Source organism: Nycticebus coucang, chromosome 3 (assembly GCF_027406575.1).
Source record: "Nycticebus coucang isolate mNycCou1 chromosome 3, mNycCou1.pri, whole genome shotgun sequence".
Classification (NCBI taxonomy): Eukaryota; Metazoa; Chordata; class Mammalia; order Primates; family Lorisidae; genus Nycticebus; species Nycticebus coucang.
Window position 1 is genome coordinate 98,354,387 of NC_069782.1, and position 18,623 is coordinate 98,373,009.

The 18,623-nt window shown below is 47.3% G+C and overlaps 1 protein-coding gene across 3 annotated transcripts in view; it reads right to left on the reverse strand.

The window, feature by feature from the left end:
• HKDC1 (hexokinase domain containing 1) overlaps window positions 1-18,623 on the reverse strand; it is a 59,492-nt gene that overhangs the window by 12,612 nt on the left and 28,257 nt on the right. For all 3 annotated transcript variants that reach the window (XM_053586600.1, XM_053586601.1, XM_053586602.1), the window contains exons 8-16: window positions 15,373-15,528; window positions 14,041-14,274; window positions 12,861-13,165; window positions 10,677-10,822; window positions 10,465-10,584; window positions 5,274-5,369; window positions 4,995-5,094; window positions 3,017-3,200; window positions 722-877 (exon numbers count right to left, since the gene is read on the reverse strand). In XM_053586600.1, the coding sequence (XP_053442575.1) occupies window positions 722-877; window positions 3,017-3,200; window positions 4,995-5,094; window positions 5,274-5,369; window positions 10,465-10,584; window positions 10,677-10,822; window positions 12,861-13,165; window positions 14,041-14,274; window positions 15,373-15,528 (1,497 nt within the window). The remainder of the gene's footprint in view (window positions 1-721; window positions 878-3,016; window positions 3,201-4,994; window positions 5,095-5,273; window positions 5,370-10,464; window positions 10,585-10,676; window positions 10,823-12,860; window positions 13,166-14,040; window positions 14,275-15,372; window positions 15,529-18,623) is intronic.

Consider the following 18,623-nt stretch of genomic DNA (forward strand, 5'->3'; position numbering starts at 1 on the left):
TGATTATAATAACAAAAAGTGCATGCATTCAAGAATTTAAAAGGGATTATTCTGTGCAAAAATCAAAGTAGCTGTATTTGGGAGTGAACATATCGGTAATTTTTTTTCAGACATTTTTTCTATGTTATGGACAAATTATCTTTTCAGGAATGAAAGACGATTATTTTTTAATCTTAACCTAATTGCTACCTTAACCAGTTAGGAACTTCAGTGGAAGAAATAGTCACTTCTCTAAGGGCTCTGAGGCCCAGCCAGGCTACTGACCCCACAGCTGTGCACATGGACCTTGTCACGGTGACCCCGATGCAGCTGGAGAGAGGGATCAACCTAGCCAAAGTCTTTCTGTTTTTATTTATTTATTTAGAGACAGAGTGTCACTCTGTCGCCTGGATGGAGTGCTGTGGCATCATAACTCACAGCAACCTCAAATTTTTGGGCTCCACCAATCTTTTTGCCTCAGCCTCCCAAGTAGCTGGGACCCGTGATGACGTCCAGCTAGATTTTTAGTAGAGACCAGGTCTCACTCTTGCTGATATTGGTCTTGAACTCCTGAGCTCAAGCAATCTACCTGCCTTGGCCTCTCACAGTGCTAGGATTACAGGCATAAGCCACCGTGACCAGCCTTCTGTTTTTATTTTTAAATCTAAAATCAGCCCAACCCCCGTATGACAGCAGCACATCCCAGTCGGAGCCTCTCATACTGAACTTGATCACACATCACCTTTCGATCTGGGACAGGAACTTGGTTTCGAAGATGCCCCTGGTCCGGAGACGCTCTGAAATCTGCCCTCGGAAGAGAAGTCCCTGCTTGGTCAGGTCGATCAGGATCTGCCGCACAATCTCCCCCAGGTACATCCCGCTGGTCATTTTCTCATATCTGTTTGGAGAAGAGGGATAGTTTGGGGAGGGCGGAGACGCACTGCGGAAGACAGCATGATGTGAGAAAGCCGGGCTTTGAAGCCACACCAACTAACTAGCTATTTTTTGGTTTGCGGTTCAGCCGGGGCCGGGTTTGAACCCGCCATCCTCGGTATATGGGGCTGGCGCCCAACTGACTGAGCCACAGGCGCTGCCCCATAGTTGTTTTTTTTTTAAACTATAGTCCGGCCCTCTGACGGTCTGAGGGACAGTGAATTGGCCCCCTGTTTAAAAAGTTTGAGGATGCCTGGTCTACACACACCAGGGACACTAAAAGCTGTTAGTTCACTCCCACTTTCTATCAGGCTACGAGAGGGCAAAGAGCAAGAGGGAAAAGGGGGCCTTGTACCAACCGGGCACTGGGGAGGCTCTCTTCACAGGTATGTGTAATGGAGACACATGCCGTCATTGATAATGACACAAGATAGACTGCCACTGCCTGCCAAGTCAAGTGGAAAATACTTATGTGCTGGGCTTGGGTTCTCTTAACTGCTCAGGACCCCATCAGTCTAAGGAACCAACACTAAAAGAAGCAAATTATGGTGGCTGCAAGACAAATTCAAATGTGCTGCCCCCTTAAGTTCTCAGTCCAAACATGTGAGCCTTCAGTGGATACAGCCACAAAACTGAATTGGAAGGAACTTCTTGAGAAGAGCCAGGATACTCAGATGCCCCAACTTGGGGTTCAAAGATAAGATTCCTTCCTTCTGGAGTAATCCCTGGTTCTGCTGGGCTTGCTCCAACTCACCTGCCTTCCACCTAGCAGGTGGAAGACTAGCACCAGAGGAAGATGAACAACTACCAGATTGCTTTTGCCACCTTGCCCAAGCCCCTTCCTAGACACCATTCCCAGTCTGGCAGCTCCTAAGGTGCCCTCAGCCCAGGCATCCCATCACAATGCACATCTGCAAAACCTCTCACCCTGGAGAGCACCCACCACAAGAAATCTATGTTTTCCCTTATGTTTTATATATGTGTGTGTGTGTGTGTAGTTTTTTTTTTTTGAGACAGAGTCTCACTTTGTCGCCTTCAGTAGAGTGCTGTGGGATCCTAGCTCACAGCATCCTCAAACTCTTAGGCTCAAGTGATCCTCTTGCCTCAGCTTTCTGAGCAGCTGAGAAGCCCACCACAACGCCGGGCTATTTTTACAGATAGGTTTTCACTCTTGCTCAGACTGGTCGCAAACTCCTGAGCTCAGGCAATCCACCTGCCTCAGCCTCCCAGAGTGCTAGGATTACAGGTGTGAGCTACTGACCTCAGCCCCCTTATTTTATATATTAAGGCACTGACCTTAGTTGTGATAAAGACCCTCTGGCTTGCAACACCTGAAACATTTACTTCCTGGTCTTTTATAGAACAAGTTTGCCGACCTCGTCCTTGTGGATGAGCTTTGGTTAATTATGAAGACCTAGCGTGCTAGTGCTGTCTCTATCTACCTCTTTCTCTCCTACTCAGGAAGGTCTATCAGAGTGCAAGTGAAATTCTAATAGATTTTTTTTTTTTTTTTGCCAGGGCTAGGTTTGAACCCGCCACCTCCGGCATATGGGACCGGCGCCCTACTCCTTGAGCCACAGCCGCCACCCTCTAATAGATTTTTTAAGCCATTAATTATTTGCAGTATTTTTAATGTGGTTAGTAATTGGAATACACTTCACAAGCGATTGTAACCCATGGTAGGACATGACATCACGAGCAAGAACCAGCACTCCCACTTTGCCACCCCCAGAAGAGGTGCCCAACCTGGCAGCCAGCTCTCAAAAGGCTGATGACATTGATCTGTAAACTAGACCCACTAAAAGCTCATCCTGAGAGGGTCTGCTATGTTACCATGCTCCCAGCAAATGGGCATTCTGACAGCCTCTGCCACTTCCAGAGCCACCACTAGCTCTTATGGTACCTTATACTAGTTAGAAAAAAGGGACCCCTGCATTCTACCTGTTGGAAAGTTGCCAGAGCATTTTTCTTTTATTCCGTTAAGACACCTCACTGACATTTGACAGTGGTAACATACACACAAAGCTACAGTGTGTGTGATATGAAAGGGGTACCCACCCCTCCTCCCAGTCTGGCAGAGAAGCTCGCTATGCACCCTCTTCACCTCTGTTTGCCAGGGTTCAAAGACCCCTCGTCCACCTCTGCGTCGTACTGCGTGTGAAAGTCATCCAAGCAGCCGTTGTCTCCAAAGCCCCCCCACTCCGTGTTGATACACATCTTTCCTTCATCCCCGTCCACCAGCTCAATGTTTCTCATCTCCTCCATGTAGCACATGTTGCTGCCTGTTCCTAGGACAGACAGCAAAGGGACTTTAGATTTTAGAGAGGCAGCAGAGTGCAGTCAGCAAGAATTTGGCCTTGGACTCATACACTACTGGGTGTGACACCAGTTTTACACTCATAGCTGGTGACCTCAGGCAAGTCTGCTGGTCTCAGTTTCTTCATCTTTAAAAGGATGTAATAACTGCCTCGTGGATGTGTTAAAAAGAGAACTGAGGTGATATTAATGAGTTTATTTTACATGGAAGCATCTTCCTCCTCCTCCTCCTCATCAGCACTGTTAAGCTCTAGGCACACAGAGCTTCCAAGTGGTCATGGAAATAGCAGTCAGAGCTGAAAGGGACCATGAGGAATCATCTGGCCTTGGACAAGCAAATGCTTGCCATCTGTGAGCCCGTGACCTGGCCCCAGAACTATTCCTAACACAGCAGTTCAGGCAATTATTTTAGTCAATCAAGTGGGCCTTGCCTCTTTGCCCTCTTAAATCTAACCCCAACTCCTCCCACAGATGAGGAAAGTTAAGTCAGATAGAAAAAGCAACCTACCCAAGCATTGAAGGTACCCAGTATAGCCCTATCACCTTACTGCTTATATTCAGGAAGCCCAGATGGCCAAAAGGAACAACTTCCCCAGATTCTACCATTATTGTTATTTGTTTATTTATTTATTTATTTATTTTGAGACAGGGTCTCACTATGTCATCCTTGGTAGAGTGCCATGGTGTCACAGCTCACAGCAACCTCAAACACCTGGCCTTAAGAGATTCTCTTGTGGTGGCACCCATAGCTCAGTGGGTAGGACACTGGCCACATACACCAAGGCTGGCAGGTTCAAACCTGGCCCAGGCCAGCTAAAACAGCAATGACAACTGCAACAACAAAAAAAAGGGTGTTGTGGCGGGTGCCTATTGTCCCAGCTACTTGGAAGGCTGAGGCAAGAGAATCGCTTAAGCCCAAGAGCTGGAGGTTGCTGTGAGCTGTGATGTCACAGCACTCTACCCAGGGCAACAGCTTGAGACTCTGTCTCAAAAAAAAAAAAAAAAGAGATTCTCTTGCCTCAGCCTCCCAAGTAGCTGGGACTACAGGTGCCCACCACAACGCTCGGCTATTTTTTGGTTGTAGTTGTCATTGTTGTTTGGCAGGCCCAGGCTGGATTCAAACCCGCCAGCTCTGGTGTATGTGGCTGGCACCCTAGCCACTGAGCTATAGGTGCCAAGCCAAGATTCTCCCATTATTAAACCACCTCCCTGTCACCTGGAATGCCTTTTACCCTCATCTTCACCCATCTCCCCACCTCTTAGCAAGAGTCCTCCCCTGGAATCTACCCTTGTCCCTGATCACTGCCAGACTTCTCCCCAAAACCCCTAACACACCTGGGTCACCTCAGGCCACCCCCCTCCCCCATCTATGTTTCTTTCCAACTCTCCCCCTTCCTGGGCACTTTGAGAACTAGAAGAATTCAGAGAACAGAGGAGGTGCACATTAGAGCCAGAGTGAAAATCTAGCTCCCTCAGCCTCAGGCCAACACGATCCAACTGTAGGCTTTTTCCGCTCAGGACTATCTGCCCAAGGCCCTAGTTTGAAAATCCCTTCTTCCCATGTCATTCTTCTTCCTCAACAGAAGGGATGACCTTGCCTTAGGATCCTTAATGGAGAAAGATATTAAGTGAAGACTTAGAAACTAGGTGATGGAGAATCTCAGAGCCTCTGTATGCTGGAACAATGCCCCCTTTCGTCATTCTGTTAGAAGGCGACCTCCAAGGACTTAGGGATTTAGGCCAGTGGGCTACACCTGGCCACGTACCTGCAATCAGGCCAATCTCACAATTAGGATCTTCATGGCCACAAGTCATCAAGGTCCCCACTGTGTCATTCACGACTGCAACTATGTCCAGGTCAAACTCCTGAAAGAAAGCAGCTCTACTGTAAGTAGAATGTGTAGGCCAAGAAGGCTTAGGAGGAGGGGCATACCAGCCCAGGGTGGGATGAGGCCAGAGTCACAGGGACCTGGGCACAGCATGGCAGAGCCGAGAGGCCTAGGGGAGGGCCAGAGGCAGGCAAGAGCCTCAACACCACATCCTACATTTCTCCTCTTGATGGCTTCCCTGAGCATGTCCACCACGTCCTCCCCTTCACAGTCAGTAGCCTTGAAACCTTTGGTCCACTCTATGAGCGTTCCCTGAAAGAAAGGAGGGGAAATTCATTTGAATAATAGTTTGCTAGGACCACCGCACAACCTCAGCATCTGCCAGGTACAAGATACTATGGCTGATTTCTGGTCAAGTGCATGTCCTTTTGACTGTGCCCCCACCTCAACAGCTCCACCCCTGCACTCAGAGGCATCACACAGCACAATGCTCAGACAAGGCCCACTGCTGTGTGCAAGTGATATTTGTATTCTGGCCATGACTACACAGAACAAAGGCCTGGGATCACAGAGCTCCCACTTCTAATTTAGCCAAGGATAGATAGAGATGTGATCAAAAGAAGGGCTGCAAAATGCTAATCAAAGCATGTTCCAGGCCAGGTGTGGTGGCTCACAGCTGTAATCCTAGCAGTCTGAGAGGCCAAGGCAGGTGGACTGCTTGAGCTCAGGAGTTCAAGACCAGCCTGAGTAAGAGCAAGATCCCATCTCTAAAAACTGCCGGATGCAGTGGTGCACCCCTGTAGTCCCAGCTACTGGGGGAGCTGAGGCAAGAGGATTGCTCGAGCCCAAGAGGAATGAGGTTGAGGCTGCGGTGAGCTATGATGCCCCTGCACTCTACCCAGAGTGACAGAGTGAGACTCTGTCTCAAAAATACAAAAAAAAAAATCCCCAAAACAAAGCGTGTTCCACAATGAAAAACTAGAGGCATCCTATAATTCCAACAATATGGATCTATCATCTTGTATGTCAATATAAGATGTGCTATACTCATATACTCATTGAAATTCATGCTGTATGAGAATGTTGGATGTTAGAGAAAGATGTTTACCACCCATTGTTGAGTGAAAGCATGTCAAACAAATACAGATACTGAATTATTCTGTTATTTTTTAAATTACACGCATTCACACTTGGATCTGGAAAAGGTCTGGAATAACATGTATACCATAGGATTGACAGGGAGTTCTGGATGCAAGATTATGGGTGACATTTAGTTTCTCCTTTTGTTAATTTTTCTAAAATTAACATGTATACTTTTCAATAATACTGACGAAGTAGTATTTTTAATTTTTAAAAGGAAGCTCAAAGCCTGGCACAGTGGCTTACACCTATAATCCTAGCACTCTGGGAGGCCAAAGTGGGAGAATCACTTGAACTCAGGAGTTTGAGACCAGCCTCAGCAAGAGGGAAACCCCATCTCTACTAAAAAATAGAAAAATTACACTGGCATGGTGGTGGGCACCTGTAGTCCCAGCTACTCAGGAGACTGAGGCAGGAGGATCACTTGAACCCAAGAGTTTGAGGTTGCCGTGAGTTAGGTTGACACCACAGCACTCTACTCAGGGTGACAGAGTGAGAGTCTGTCTCAAAAAAATAAAAAAAAGGAAGCCTAAAGTTACACTGGCCTGAGGCAGGAGTTAGTCTGGCCCCAGGCTCCATAGCTCAGAAAGCTAGGGCTGGGGTGAGGACAAGCAGAACTGGGGTGGCTAGGCCAGGAGAGCCCCAGAAAATCTGATGGCAGCGACCCCAACCCCATGGCTGGACATCACCTAACCTGAATCCCACAGCTGGCAAGGCCTAGTTCCCCTCTTTCTCTCTAGCCCTTGGGAAATTGGGATCCCTGGCTCCTATCCTGGTTAATACACTCGTATGTGGAATGTTACAGAGACACTCCCAACTGAAAACCTCTTTTTTTGAAATGGAATCTTGCTCTGTTGCCCCAGTTAGAGTGCAGTAGTGTCAGCCCAGCTCACTGCAACCTCAAACTCCTGGACTCAAGTGATCCTTCCACTTCAGCCTCCTGAGCAGCTGGGACTACAGGCACCCATCTAACTTCCTCTGTTTTTTGTAAAGACAAGAGTCTCGCTCTTGCTCAGGTTGGTCTTGAACTTCCTACCTCAAGTGATCCTCCCACCTCAGCCTCTAAGAATTCTAGGACTACAGGCATGAGACCCCGTGCCTAGCCCTCTCTTTCTTATTAATTGCAATTACACAAAAATAATATACTTTTGAAGCCTTTCTTTTTAATCCTCAGCCATCAGTAGCTTTGCTTCCAGCTGCCCCCTGGCCTCCCTTTTTCTTTTAACTGTGTCTTCGTGAACCCATCAGAAATTCTGGGTGACAAAGGCCCGGAGGCCCAGTGTCTTGAGTCAGGAGCAGCAGCTATGTCCTGGTGCCCAGTCAGGACCTCGGACAGCTGCACACAGTCCCCACCCCTTCCCCAGTGTATTAATTTTTAATGGCAGCAGCAACACGAGAAAGCATTACTGTGTAAAACATTAAAATGATACTGATAAGGATAAAGTTGCCTTTAACTTTCTATTCCCCCAATCTGAGAGGCAATCTCTATTAACAGCCTATTATGAATCCTTCCAGACTTTTTTCCTCTACTTGCAAGTGTTTTTAAGTAAATAAATGCACGTTGTGTGTGAACTACTGCAATTTGTTTTTCTCATTCAATCATGCATTTTCTAGACCTTTCCTTCTCAGTTAATATGGATCTGTTGGCTCAGCGCCCGTAGCACAATGGTTACAGGACCGGCCATATGCACCAACGCTGGCGGGTTTGAACATGGCCCAGGCCACCTAAACAACAATGACAACTGAAACAAAAAATAAATGGGCATTATGGAGGGCACCTGTAGTCCAAGCTACTTGGGAGGCTGAGGCAAGAGCATCGCTTAATCCCAAGAGTTGGAGGTTGCTGTGAGTTGTGACACCACGGCACTCTACCAAGGGAGACATAGTGAGACTCTGTCTCAAAAAAAAAAAAAAAAAAAATGGATCTGTCGCATTCTTTCACTGAGCAAAATATTCCTCAAATATAATTGCACAGAAATAAACAAATTCACAAAACAAGAATTTATTTATTTATTTATTTATTTTTGAGACAGAGTCTCACTAGGTCACCCTCAGTAGAATGCCATGGCGTCACAGCTCATAGCAACCTCCAACTCTTGGACTTAAGCAGTTCTCTTGCCTCAGCCTCCCAAGTAGCTGGGACTACAGGTGCCCGCCACAACACCCAGCTACTTTTTTGTTGCAGTTGTCATTGTTGGTTAACTGGTCTAGGCCGGGCTGAAACCCACCAGCCTTGGTGCATGTGGCTGGCGCTGTACCCATTGTGCTACAGGCACCAAGCCTAAACTAAGAATTTAATTTCTCAAATGATACAACCAAGGTATAGAGAAATTAAATAACTGGCTGAAGAGGTGGTCACGGCAGCTCACATTTGTAATCCTAGCACTCTGGGAGGGAGGCCCAGATGGGTGGATCGCTTGAGGTCAGGAGTTTAAGACCAGCCTGAACAAGAGGGAGACCCCATCTCTACTAAAAATAGAAAAAAAATTAGCTGGGTGTTGTGGCAGTGCCTGTAGTCCCAGCTACTCAGGAGGCTGAGGTAGGAGGATTGTTTCAGCCCAGGAGTTTTGAGGTTGCTGTGGGCTACCCTGGAAAACAAAGTGAGACCCTGTCTTAAAATAAAAAATTAAGAATAAAAATAACTGGTCCAAGGTTACATAGCTAGTAAGTGGAGAACCAGGCTATGCTCTTAACTATTGCACCTGCTCCTTCCCAGTCAGGTAAGACAATCCCCGTGAAGCACTTAGAATAGTGTTGGTACAGAACAGGCACCTATGTGTGTGTTTGTTTTTTTGCAGTTTGGCCAGGGCTGGGGTTTGAACCCGCCACCTCCAGCATATGGGGCCAGCGCCCTACCCCTTTGAGCCACAGGTGCCACCCTACCCCTATGTGTGTGTTTGTTAAATTAAAAACCAAGTAGGTAAGTCCATACGATTGATATACCATGGTTTATTTAGTCATTCTCCATTGTCAGACATTTGGGTTGTTTCTCATTTTTAAATTAGATTAAAAACTAGCTTTTTTTTCTTTCTCTTTTCTTTCTTTTTTTTTTTTTTTTTTTTGAGACAGAGTCTCACTATGTCACCCTCAGCAGAATGCCATGGTGCCACATCTCACAGCAACCTCAAACTCTTGGGCTTAAGTGATTCTCCTGCCTCAGACTCCCGAATAGCTGAGACTATAGGCACCCGCCACAACACCCAGCTATTTTTTGGTTGCAGTTGTCATTGTTGTTTAGCAGGCCTGGCCAGGCTCGAACCCACCAGCTTCGGTGTATGGGTCCTGTGCCCTCCCCACTGAGCTACCGCCGCTGAGCCTCTTTTTTCTTTTGAGACAGGGTCTCATTCTATTGCCCAGGCTGGGTTGCAGTGGCATCATCATAGCTCACTGCAGCCTCAAACTTCTTGGCTCAGGAGATCCTCCTGCTATAGCTTCCCAAAGTGCTAAGATTACAGACATGAGCCACTATGCCTGGCTGATTTTTTTCTTTTTTTTACTTTGGAAAAAGGAGAGCTTTATTTCTCCTAAGGGGTAGCAGCCTGTTGGGCAACTGTTCCAACAGGCTGTGGACCAGAGGACTGGCCTGACCAGAAGCCAGGCACACACGCTTCCATGATTTTTTTCATTATTAAAATGGTATGATAGTGAAGGTCCTTGTTCATTCCTCCTTGGGCATTTGTTTGAGAAGTAGATCTGCTTAGGGGCCTCCCAGAGTGTTAGGATTACAGGTGTGAGCCACTGCACCGGCCATGGGTGATGTTCTTCAGTGTCAACTCAACTGGCCGTATGATCGAGTCTTTCTGAGATCCTAATGTCAGGAATGAAATGCATTTCTTATGCTCCATTGGTAGCTCACCTTTGTCAGATGATAAAAACCCACAACCTATTGTGTTTCTCCATTTACACTGGCTGCCCAGGAAAAGACAGATATTACTACTGCTTAGTTGTTGTAACTGGCCTGAACTGGTCTTTTACCCTTTCCATCTCTCCATAATATGACATGACCTCCTCTTTTAACAGCAGTATTAGCCATGAGTCCCTTTATTGCATATTACTGTAAATTCTTTTATAAACTTCCATCCAAAATAAAGAAATGGAAGGTAATAAATAGAAAACAATTAAATGGTTGAAATTCTCTATGATGTGTCTGCAGCCACCCTGAGCGTGAAACCCTATAGAAAATGAAGAGTGACTCAGAGTCACCCTGAGATGCCTCTGAGAGAGAAAGGACACCCATTAGGCGGGCTGTGAGCTGGCGGGCGCTTACCTTGTCAATGCTCGTTTGCCTGCAGGGAAATGAAAACGTGAAGCCCAAAGGCAGCTGGGCTCCCTTGAGACCCATGTAGTCCAGGAAGTCGGCAATGCACTGCACGATGTGGTCAAACAGCTGTGGGGGAGAGTGGCGTTCACAGCAGCTGGCCACTGATTGGGGTGGCAGGCGGGTTCCTGTGGGGCACAGAACCCTCACCCAGCACTTACCTCCTCCCCCGTGCCCTGCATGATCTCCAGGGGGATGGCAAAGATCTTGTTGTACATCCGCACTGACCTCCGCCCACTTCTGATCTTCACCAGGAGGACCCGAAAGTTGGTTCCCCCCAGGTCCAGGGCAAGGAACTTTCCTTTCTCTGTGGTGGAGAAAGGGGGGCTGCATTCCACCAGCAGGGACTCCTGTGAAGCCCCTGGGGGGGAAGAAGAGATGCAGACCCAGAGACGGCCCTCCTGGGGCTCTGGACCAGAAGGTCCTTCTGGTCATCATGCACAGAGTCAGGGCCCTGGCCAGGGCCTCAGCCTGCCTGCAGCCACACGGCCTTCCTTAGCTTTCACTTTCACAGCAAAGCCCCAGGTACCATCTACACTATCACCAGTAAGCTGCCGTGAAAAGAGCCCTGAACTGGAGTCCAGGGGTCTGGGGTTTCTGAGAAATGCCTTTTGTCTTGAGCAAGAGGAGCCAGGTCCCATCTTTCCTCATCTACAGTAAGGAGGTTGGACCTCCGAAGGCTCCTCCAGCCCTAACCTCTGCATCCTTCTAGGGCACCCCAGGTGAACATATCCAGGTGTAAGTTATCTGGCAGAGGACATCTGAGATATTTATTCTCAAGGAGTCCCCAAGAGTGAGTCTGGGCCAGGCTACCCTGACTGCAAGGGGCTCCGGAAGGTGTTTGCATCCTGTCTGGATGGCCTAGAGCAATGGTTCTCAACCTTCCTAATGCCTTTAATACAGTTCCTTTAATACAGGCCCTTTAATACAGTTCCTCATGTTGTGGTGACCCCCCAACCATAAAATTACTTTCATTGTTACTTCATAACTATAATTTTGCTATTGTTATGAATCGTAATGTAAATATCTGATATGCAGGATGTATTTTCATTGTTACAAAGGGGTCATGACTCACAGGTTGAGAACCGCTGGCCCTAGAGGAACTGCTCATTAACAGGCATGAAATGATTCTTCCTGCTCCCTCCCCTTGCCTCGATCCCCACACCACCACCTGATAAATAAGAAACCACAACAAGCCCTACCTTTATCACATGCACTGACCACTGAAGTGCAGTCTCTCACCTCTCTGACACCTCAAGGCCACTGAGTCTGTTCTATAGAACCTTTCACACTGCTCTCTGCCTCACTCTATTTTAGCCACACCATTTTTGCTGTTCCTTGGATTTCCCACAGATGTCTCTTGGAGCCATCTCTATGACCCCTTATCCCGCTCAATTTGTCTTCACAGCACCTGTCACGACCTGACATCATATGGCTTTATTTGCTCACCGTCTGCCAGCCCGACAGACTGTGAACTCTGCTCCTAGACAGCCTGGCATGGAGGAGGTGCTTAATGGAACTCTGAGGAATGAAGGCAGAAGGATTCAAGCAATAAAATAATGAATAATTGAAGAGTATCTTTTACTGTCCTCAGTTTTTGCTTCCCCTGTTGGCCTGGAAAAGCTCTCTGTTGTTAAGAGATCCAGTCCACAGCTGTGTGACCTGCAGGAGACCATCTAACTTCTCTGAGCCTCAGTTTTGGCATCCATGAACGGGAACTGTTCCCTCTTCAGTAACATACAAAATGGTTGTGGGGATGAGATGAAATTAAAGGATCAAAAGAAAATGATAAGGTGTAAAGCATTTTACTAAGGTCATTATTTCTGGAAGAGACTCATGAGCTGCAAAGAGGTAAAATAACTTGTCTAAAGAACTGACTCTGCTACTTAGTGGCGTCTCTCGGCTGAACACCAAGGACCAGGAGAAGGATCAGGGTTGGAAAACTCAGGGACAGATGTGATGAGAGGAGAGAAAATGAGCCAAGCTCAGAAAACAGAGCAGCAGCAGGTAGACAAGCCCAGACAAGCACGAGTGTCTAGAAGGGAGCTCCCGGGAACGGTTCTGGGCCTTCCGTCTGTTCACAGCAGGGGGTACGCTCATGTTCTCACCCCCACACACAAATGCATGCATACACATGCACACACATGTAACATAATTTAGATACTTTTTTTCATTACAAATGCCTTGGACTAACCAAGGCTAATGGGTTAAAAAGGAGTACTAACCTTCTACCCTACTCTCTACAATCCCTTATGGTCATAAATTCAAGGCTCTAAAAAACAAAAACCTAACTGGCAAGGAGTTTGTCAGGAGCTCTTCAGAGAAGGGGGCGGTGCCCTGCCCACCTGTGCCGTCTGGCATCCCACAGACATAGGTGGGCAGCATCTTGACAGTGGCCAGTGGGTGGGTCTTCCTCTTCAGCCCATACTCCAGCTCAGCCCGCATCTTGCCCTGCACCTCCACAAGCTGCTCTCGGGTTAGTTGGAACAGAGCCAGCACCTTGTCAATCTGCTTCCGCTGGGCCTGCACGCGGGAGGCCACTGCGGTCACCATGGCGGCCCCCTTGGTGCTGCCACTCTCTGACAGGAGGAAGCGGACATCACAGTTTGGGACCAGTTTCCTCACCACCTTGTGCAGGCGCTTTGGGTACCTAAAGGCAGGGGTGATGGCAAACATTTAGCAACCTAAAGGCCAGGTTCAGCCAACAGAAACAGCTCAGGACGGCCATGGACTGGGTCCTGGAGTCCTGCCCAGCCAGAGCCCAGCCTTTATTTTTTGGGTGGAGGAGGGCAGGAATGATAGGAGGAGACAGCACCGCTGGGCAGTGCAAGGGCACTATTTAGCAGCATATTTCTCTTTTTCTTTTTTTCTATAGGGTCTCGCTCTGTCACCCAAGCTGGAGTGCAGTGTCACCATTATAGCTCACTGTAACCTTGAATTCCTGGGCTCAAGTGATCCTCTTGGCTCAACTTCTGAGTAGCTACAGGTGTGTGCCATTACACCTAGCTAATTTTTAGCTTTTTGTAGAGACAGTGTGTCATTATGTTGCCCAGACTAGTCTTGAACTCCTGGCATCAAGCAATCCCCCTGCCTCAGCCTCCCAGAGCTCTGGGACAGGCTAGACTCGAGCTAGCATGCCTGGCCAGAGTATTTCTTTTCTTTCTTTTTTTTTTTTATGGAGACAGAATCTCACTGTACCACCCTCGGGTAGAGTGCCGTGGCGTCACACGGCTCACAGCAACCTCTAACTCTTGGGCTTACACGATTCTCTTGCCTCAGCCTCCCCAGCAGCTGGGACTACAGGCGCCCGCCACAACGCCGGGCTAAGTATTTCTTTAAGAGTGAAGAGTGAAGAGCAAGCCAGCCAGCTGGATGAATGTGGGCCGTCGATTCACCCTTTCTCTTGTCATCTCAGAACCAATAAGAGGTGGTTGACTCAGTATAAGCAATACGGTCCAGAGAGGACCTGGGACCCTGCTCTGGGGAGACTTATCTGTGAGGCGTGGGCTGGCAGGTGCTACTCACTGAGGGTGTATTTTGTAGACAGTTCCATCCACGCCCACAGTGGTCCGGAGCCTTGCTAGCTTCTTGTTCTCCCGGAGGCGCGTCAGGACAGCTGCCAAGGCTGCTGCACAGAGATTGGCTGAGCGGAAGGAGACGATAGTGCAGACGTGCTGTACGGCAATGCAGTCGGCCTCGGATGGCTCCAGGCCCAGATCCACCAGGATCTCTCTTGTATTGGCGAGGCCTTCTTTGTACCTGGCCAGGGGACAGGAATGAGAGAACAGTTCTTACAGTTCTTCTCCATCCCATGAGTATCTTCCTGAGGGAGCCAGCTCTCTCACCTCCCAGGATTGTGAAAATAAATAGGCTGGCACACAGTGATATAACAATATCAACATTGATAACAGCAGCCACCATTTATCAAGCACTCCCCATGTGCCACTTAGGGAGGTACTTGTCTAAGGATTTTACATGTATCATTTAATCCTCACAGCAATACTGGGGGCTGTACTGTCATTACTCTATTGTGTAGATGAGGGATGGGAGGCACAGAGAGGGTATGTAACTTGTCCACGGTCACACAGCTAGTAAGTGCTAGAGCCAAGATTTGAATTCGAGCACTTAGATCATAGCATCCACACTTTTAACTATCCTAGCTATAATGCCTTTCACAGAAATCCATCTCTGACAAGCTCTGCACAAACACAGAGTCCTGGGGTCCGTGCCACTCTGCTGAGCTCAGAATCTAAACTGAGCACAAAGCTCAGGGAAATGCCAGGGTTTCTAAGCCTGAAGAACTGCACCCTGAGTTGACTGGGGCCAACCACTTTCACCAGTCAGCTAGCTCCTCCTTCCAGGGTCCTGTGCATAAAGCTTGAAATCACCATACCCAGAGCCAGTCCCTAGTGGAAGCAGAGGAGAAGGCTCTGTGATAGCAGGATTCCACACATGAGCTTTAAAGGCCCCAAGGATGCTCTGTATTGTAAGCAAAATTGTGTGCAAGTGTGCATTTTCTGGGTAAAGGGTCCAGAATCCAAATAAAGTCCTCAAAAGGATCTATGACCCCAAATAAAGTTACAAATCACCTCTTTAGGAAGATGGCAGCAAAATACAGGGAGAGGGTGGCCCTCTGACAGCAGAGTCCCTGGTCGATGAAACGAACAAGAATGTCCCATCTAAATCAGGGCAGAAATTGCTAACGCACCTGCAGCCATGCCCAGGTCTGAAATCTTCCTGGTGAAGAGGGAAGATCTGGTCCCTATTTCTGTTCCCCTACCCCGAGCCTACCACACCTTGGCCACCCATCCTAACCCTCTGCAGAGTCAAGGTGGAAGAGGCCCAGTCGCTGTTTACCTCTCCATGGCAGCCACATGCCGTGTTTCAATCTTTCCTTTAATGTGGAGAGTAGAGGATTTCTCACCACCGAACAGGAGGCCAGCCTTGGCCATCTTCAGCAAGATGAGCCTGACAAGCTCCCCCAGGTACAGGCCACTGATCATCTTCTCGAACCTGTGATATGGTGAACAAATCAGCAGAAGCAACCCCTTCGGTTACACAGCATCATTTCCCAAAGAGCAGGAGCCACACTGGAGCGTGGGCAGCATGAGGACTGCACCTGGGATGGGGAGGCCCCAGTCCAGCCCCAGTTTGGTGTACCCTAAAGAGGCTGTGCTCTCTGAGCTGCACTCGCCTTGCTCATAAAAGGAGAGGCCTGAGCTAAAGGAGATCCAAGATTCCTTCCCAAAAGCAAGGCACTGCATTCTAAGAGTCTTTATCTCAAATCACCCTGGCCGTGGGGGTATCATTCTTGCCATTCACACATTGGCATATGGAATTTGAACCTCCCAGACTTCAGGTACTTCCCCCAGATCACCCAGCCATGGCATGACAAATCCAGTTCTACACTCAGATGCTTCTACCAACTACATCAAGCTTCTGTTGGAGAGAGAAAGATGCTGTGCCCGTGGAGACAGGCATGTGGACGAAATATCCCTGAAGTTACCTGACACCTTCACTCTGAGTGTGCACACAGCAATTACCACTTGTTTCCTAGGTAAACTGTTTAATGTAAGTTTTATTCTTCAAACACAATAAGACACAAAATCAATGACAATCTATTTCATAACCAAATTTATATAGTTCACTATAAAAAGTCTTAGGACATTGAAGAAACAAGCCAATTAAAAGAAATTCAGGTTGAATTTAGGGGATTGGAATTTACTTTCAGTACAATAGAAATTAATGATGATGATAGTATCTATAAAATGGACACTATGTCTTTGGGCAGTGACTGCCCTAGATCACCACTGCCCCAGGGGTGTGCTCACAGCAGGTACTGCCAAAGCATAAATGTGTTTTACAGGTAGGCAGTTCTAGGGTTTGGCACTTAGGAAATGCCTAACATTCACCGGTATGTCTTGGCAAAATGGTTGACTGCATGGCTGGGGCTGGGCAAGTGCCAGATAAGCCTGGAACACCTACTGTGCCAGAAAATAAGGAAGCACTTAAAGGGTGACAGAATGTGTCGAAAGACATAGGAGCCAACTTGAAAGGGCTTGTTTTGGCCAAATCTGACAAACAATTAGCATCTAATTTCTTTTTGTTGCAGTTGTCATTGTTGTTTAGCTGGCCTGGGCCGGGTTTGAACCCGCCACCTTCGGTGTATGTGGCTGGCGCCATAACCACTGTGCTACAAGCACCAAGCCAAAACATCTAATTTCTAATCAAGAAATTAGGGCGGCGCCTGTGGCTCAATGAGTAGGGCGCCGGCCCCATATGCCGAGGGTGGCGGGTTCGGACCCAGCCCCGGCCAAACTGCAACCAAAAAATAGCCGGGCGTTGTGGCAGGCGCTTGTAGTCCCAGCTACTCGGGAAGCTGAGGCAAGAGAATCGTGTAAGCCCAAGAGTTAAGAGGTTGCTGTGAGCCGTGTGACGCCACGGCACTCTACCCGAGGGCGGTACAGTGAGACTCTGTCTCTCAAAAAAAAAAAAAAAAAAGAAATTAGATCTAGGGCGGCACCTGTGGCTCAAAGGAGTAGGGCGCTGGCCCCATATGCTGGAGGTGGTGGGTTCAAACTCAGCCCCAGTCAAAAACTGCAAAAAAAAAAAAAAAAAAGAAATTAGATCTAGAGTGGTGCCTGTGGCTCAAGGGGTAGGGCTCCCGTCCCATATGACGGAGGTGGTGGGTTCAAACCCAGCCCCAGCCAAAAAAAAAACAAAAAAAAAAAAAAAAAGAAGAAATTAGATCTACTAAATAAAAAAAGAACTCTCGAGTCTGTACTAATATAGGATGAATGGAGGAGGTGGGCACAGTGGCTCAAGCCTGTAATTCCAACACTTTGGGAGGCCAGGGCAGGAGGATGTCTTGAGGCCAGGAGTTTAAGACTAGCCTGGGCAACAGCATGACCCTCTCTCTACAAAATATGAGAAGTATCAGCTGGGCATGGTGGTTTGAGCCTGTAGTCCCAACTATGAGGGAGGCTGAGGCAAGAGGCTCACAATCACTTGAGCCCAGGAGCTTGAGGCTGCAGCTAGCTATGACCATGCTACTATACTCTAGCCTGGGCAACGGAGCAAGACCATGTCTCTATAAAATGTAATAAATAAATGAATTAATAAATTGAGGAGATAGGAAAGCTCTTCCTTACAGTCTGATAACAACTAATTATCATAGTAGGAACGACAGGTTTAGAAATTCACCAGTGGATCAATGGATGCTAAAACTAGTGAGTGAAAGCTTGATGAGGAACAGGATATTATTAACATAGTCTCAAAATATCTCTTCACCAGGTATTTACTCAATACAAAGGGAAGAAGAATAACCTTCTGCTGGAGAAAACTGTTAGGTATCCCCTTAACCAATGATTCCAAGTAGCATCACCAGTAATGGAGCCAACAAGTGTCCTATGTTTCCTGATATGATGCACTGGAAAGGACACACTTTTGTGTTACATTCCTGCCAAAAATGCATAACTTGAATTTAAGCATGAAGAGACATCAGACAGTGCAGACTGAAGGACATTCTGTAACAACAGTGGCCTGAATGCTTCAACGTCATGAAAAACAAAGAGATAGTAAGGAACTGCTCCAGATTAAAGGAGGTTAAGAGACATGACAGCAAAATGTAACCTGTGATGGGAGTTCCAATCACGACATTTACTTTCTTTCCATTTTTTTTTTTGTTGTTGTTGCAGGTTTTGGCCGGGGCTGGGTTTGAACCCACAACCTCTGGTATATGGGGCCAGCGCCCTACTCGTTGAGCCATAGGTGCCACCCTTTCTTTACATTTTTATAAGAGACATTAATGAGGCAGCTAGTGAATTTTAAATAACATCTGTAAGTTATATATTAGAAATGGTTAAGTGTTAATTTCCTAATGTTGATCGTTGTAGTATAGTTATGTAAGAGAATGTTCTTATTTTCAAATAATACATCCTGAAGTATTTGGGGATAAAGGCACATTATGCCTGCAACTTAGTGTCAAGTGGTTCAGAGAAAACAATTTTATATATGTGTACATGAGCATATATATGAATATACAAACACAAACATACAGAGAGTGTATGTTACTATGTAAGGCATCTGAGTGAAAGGGGTGTGGGAAA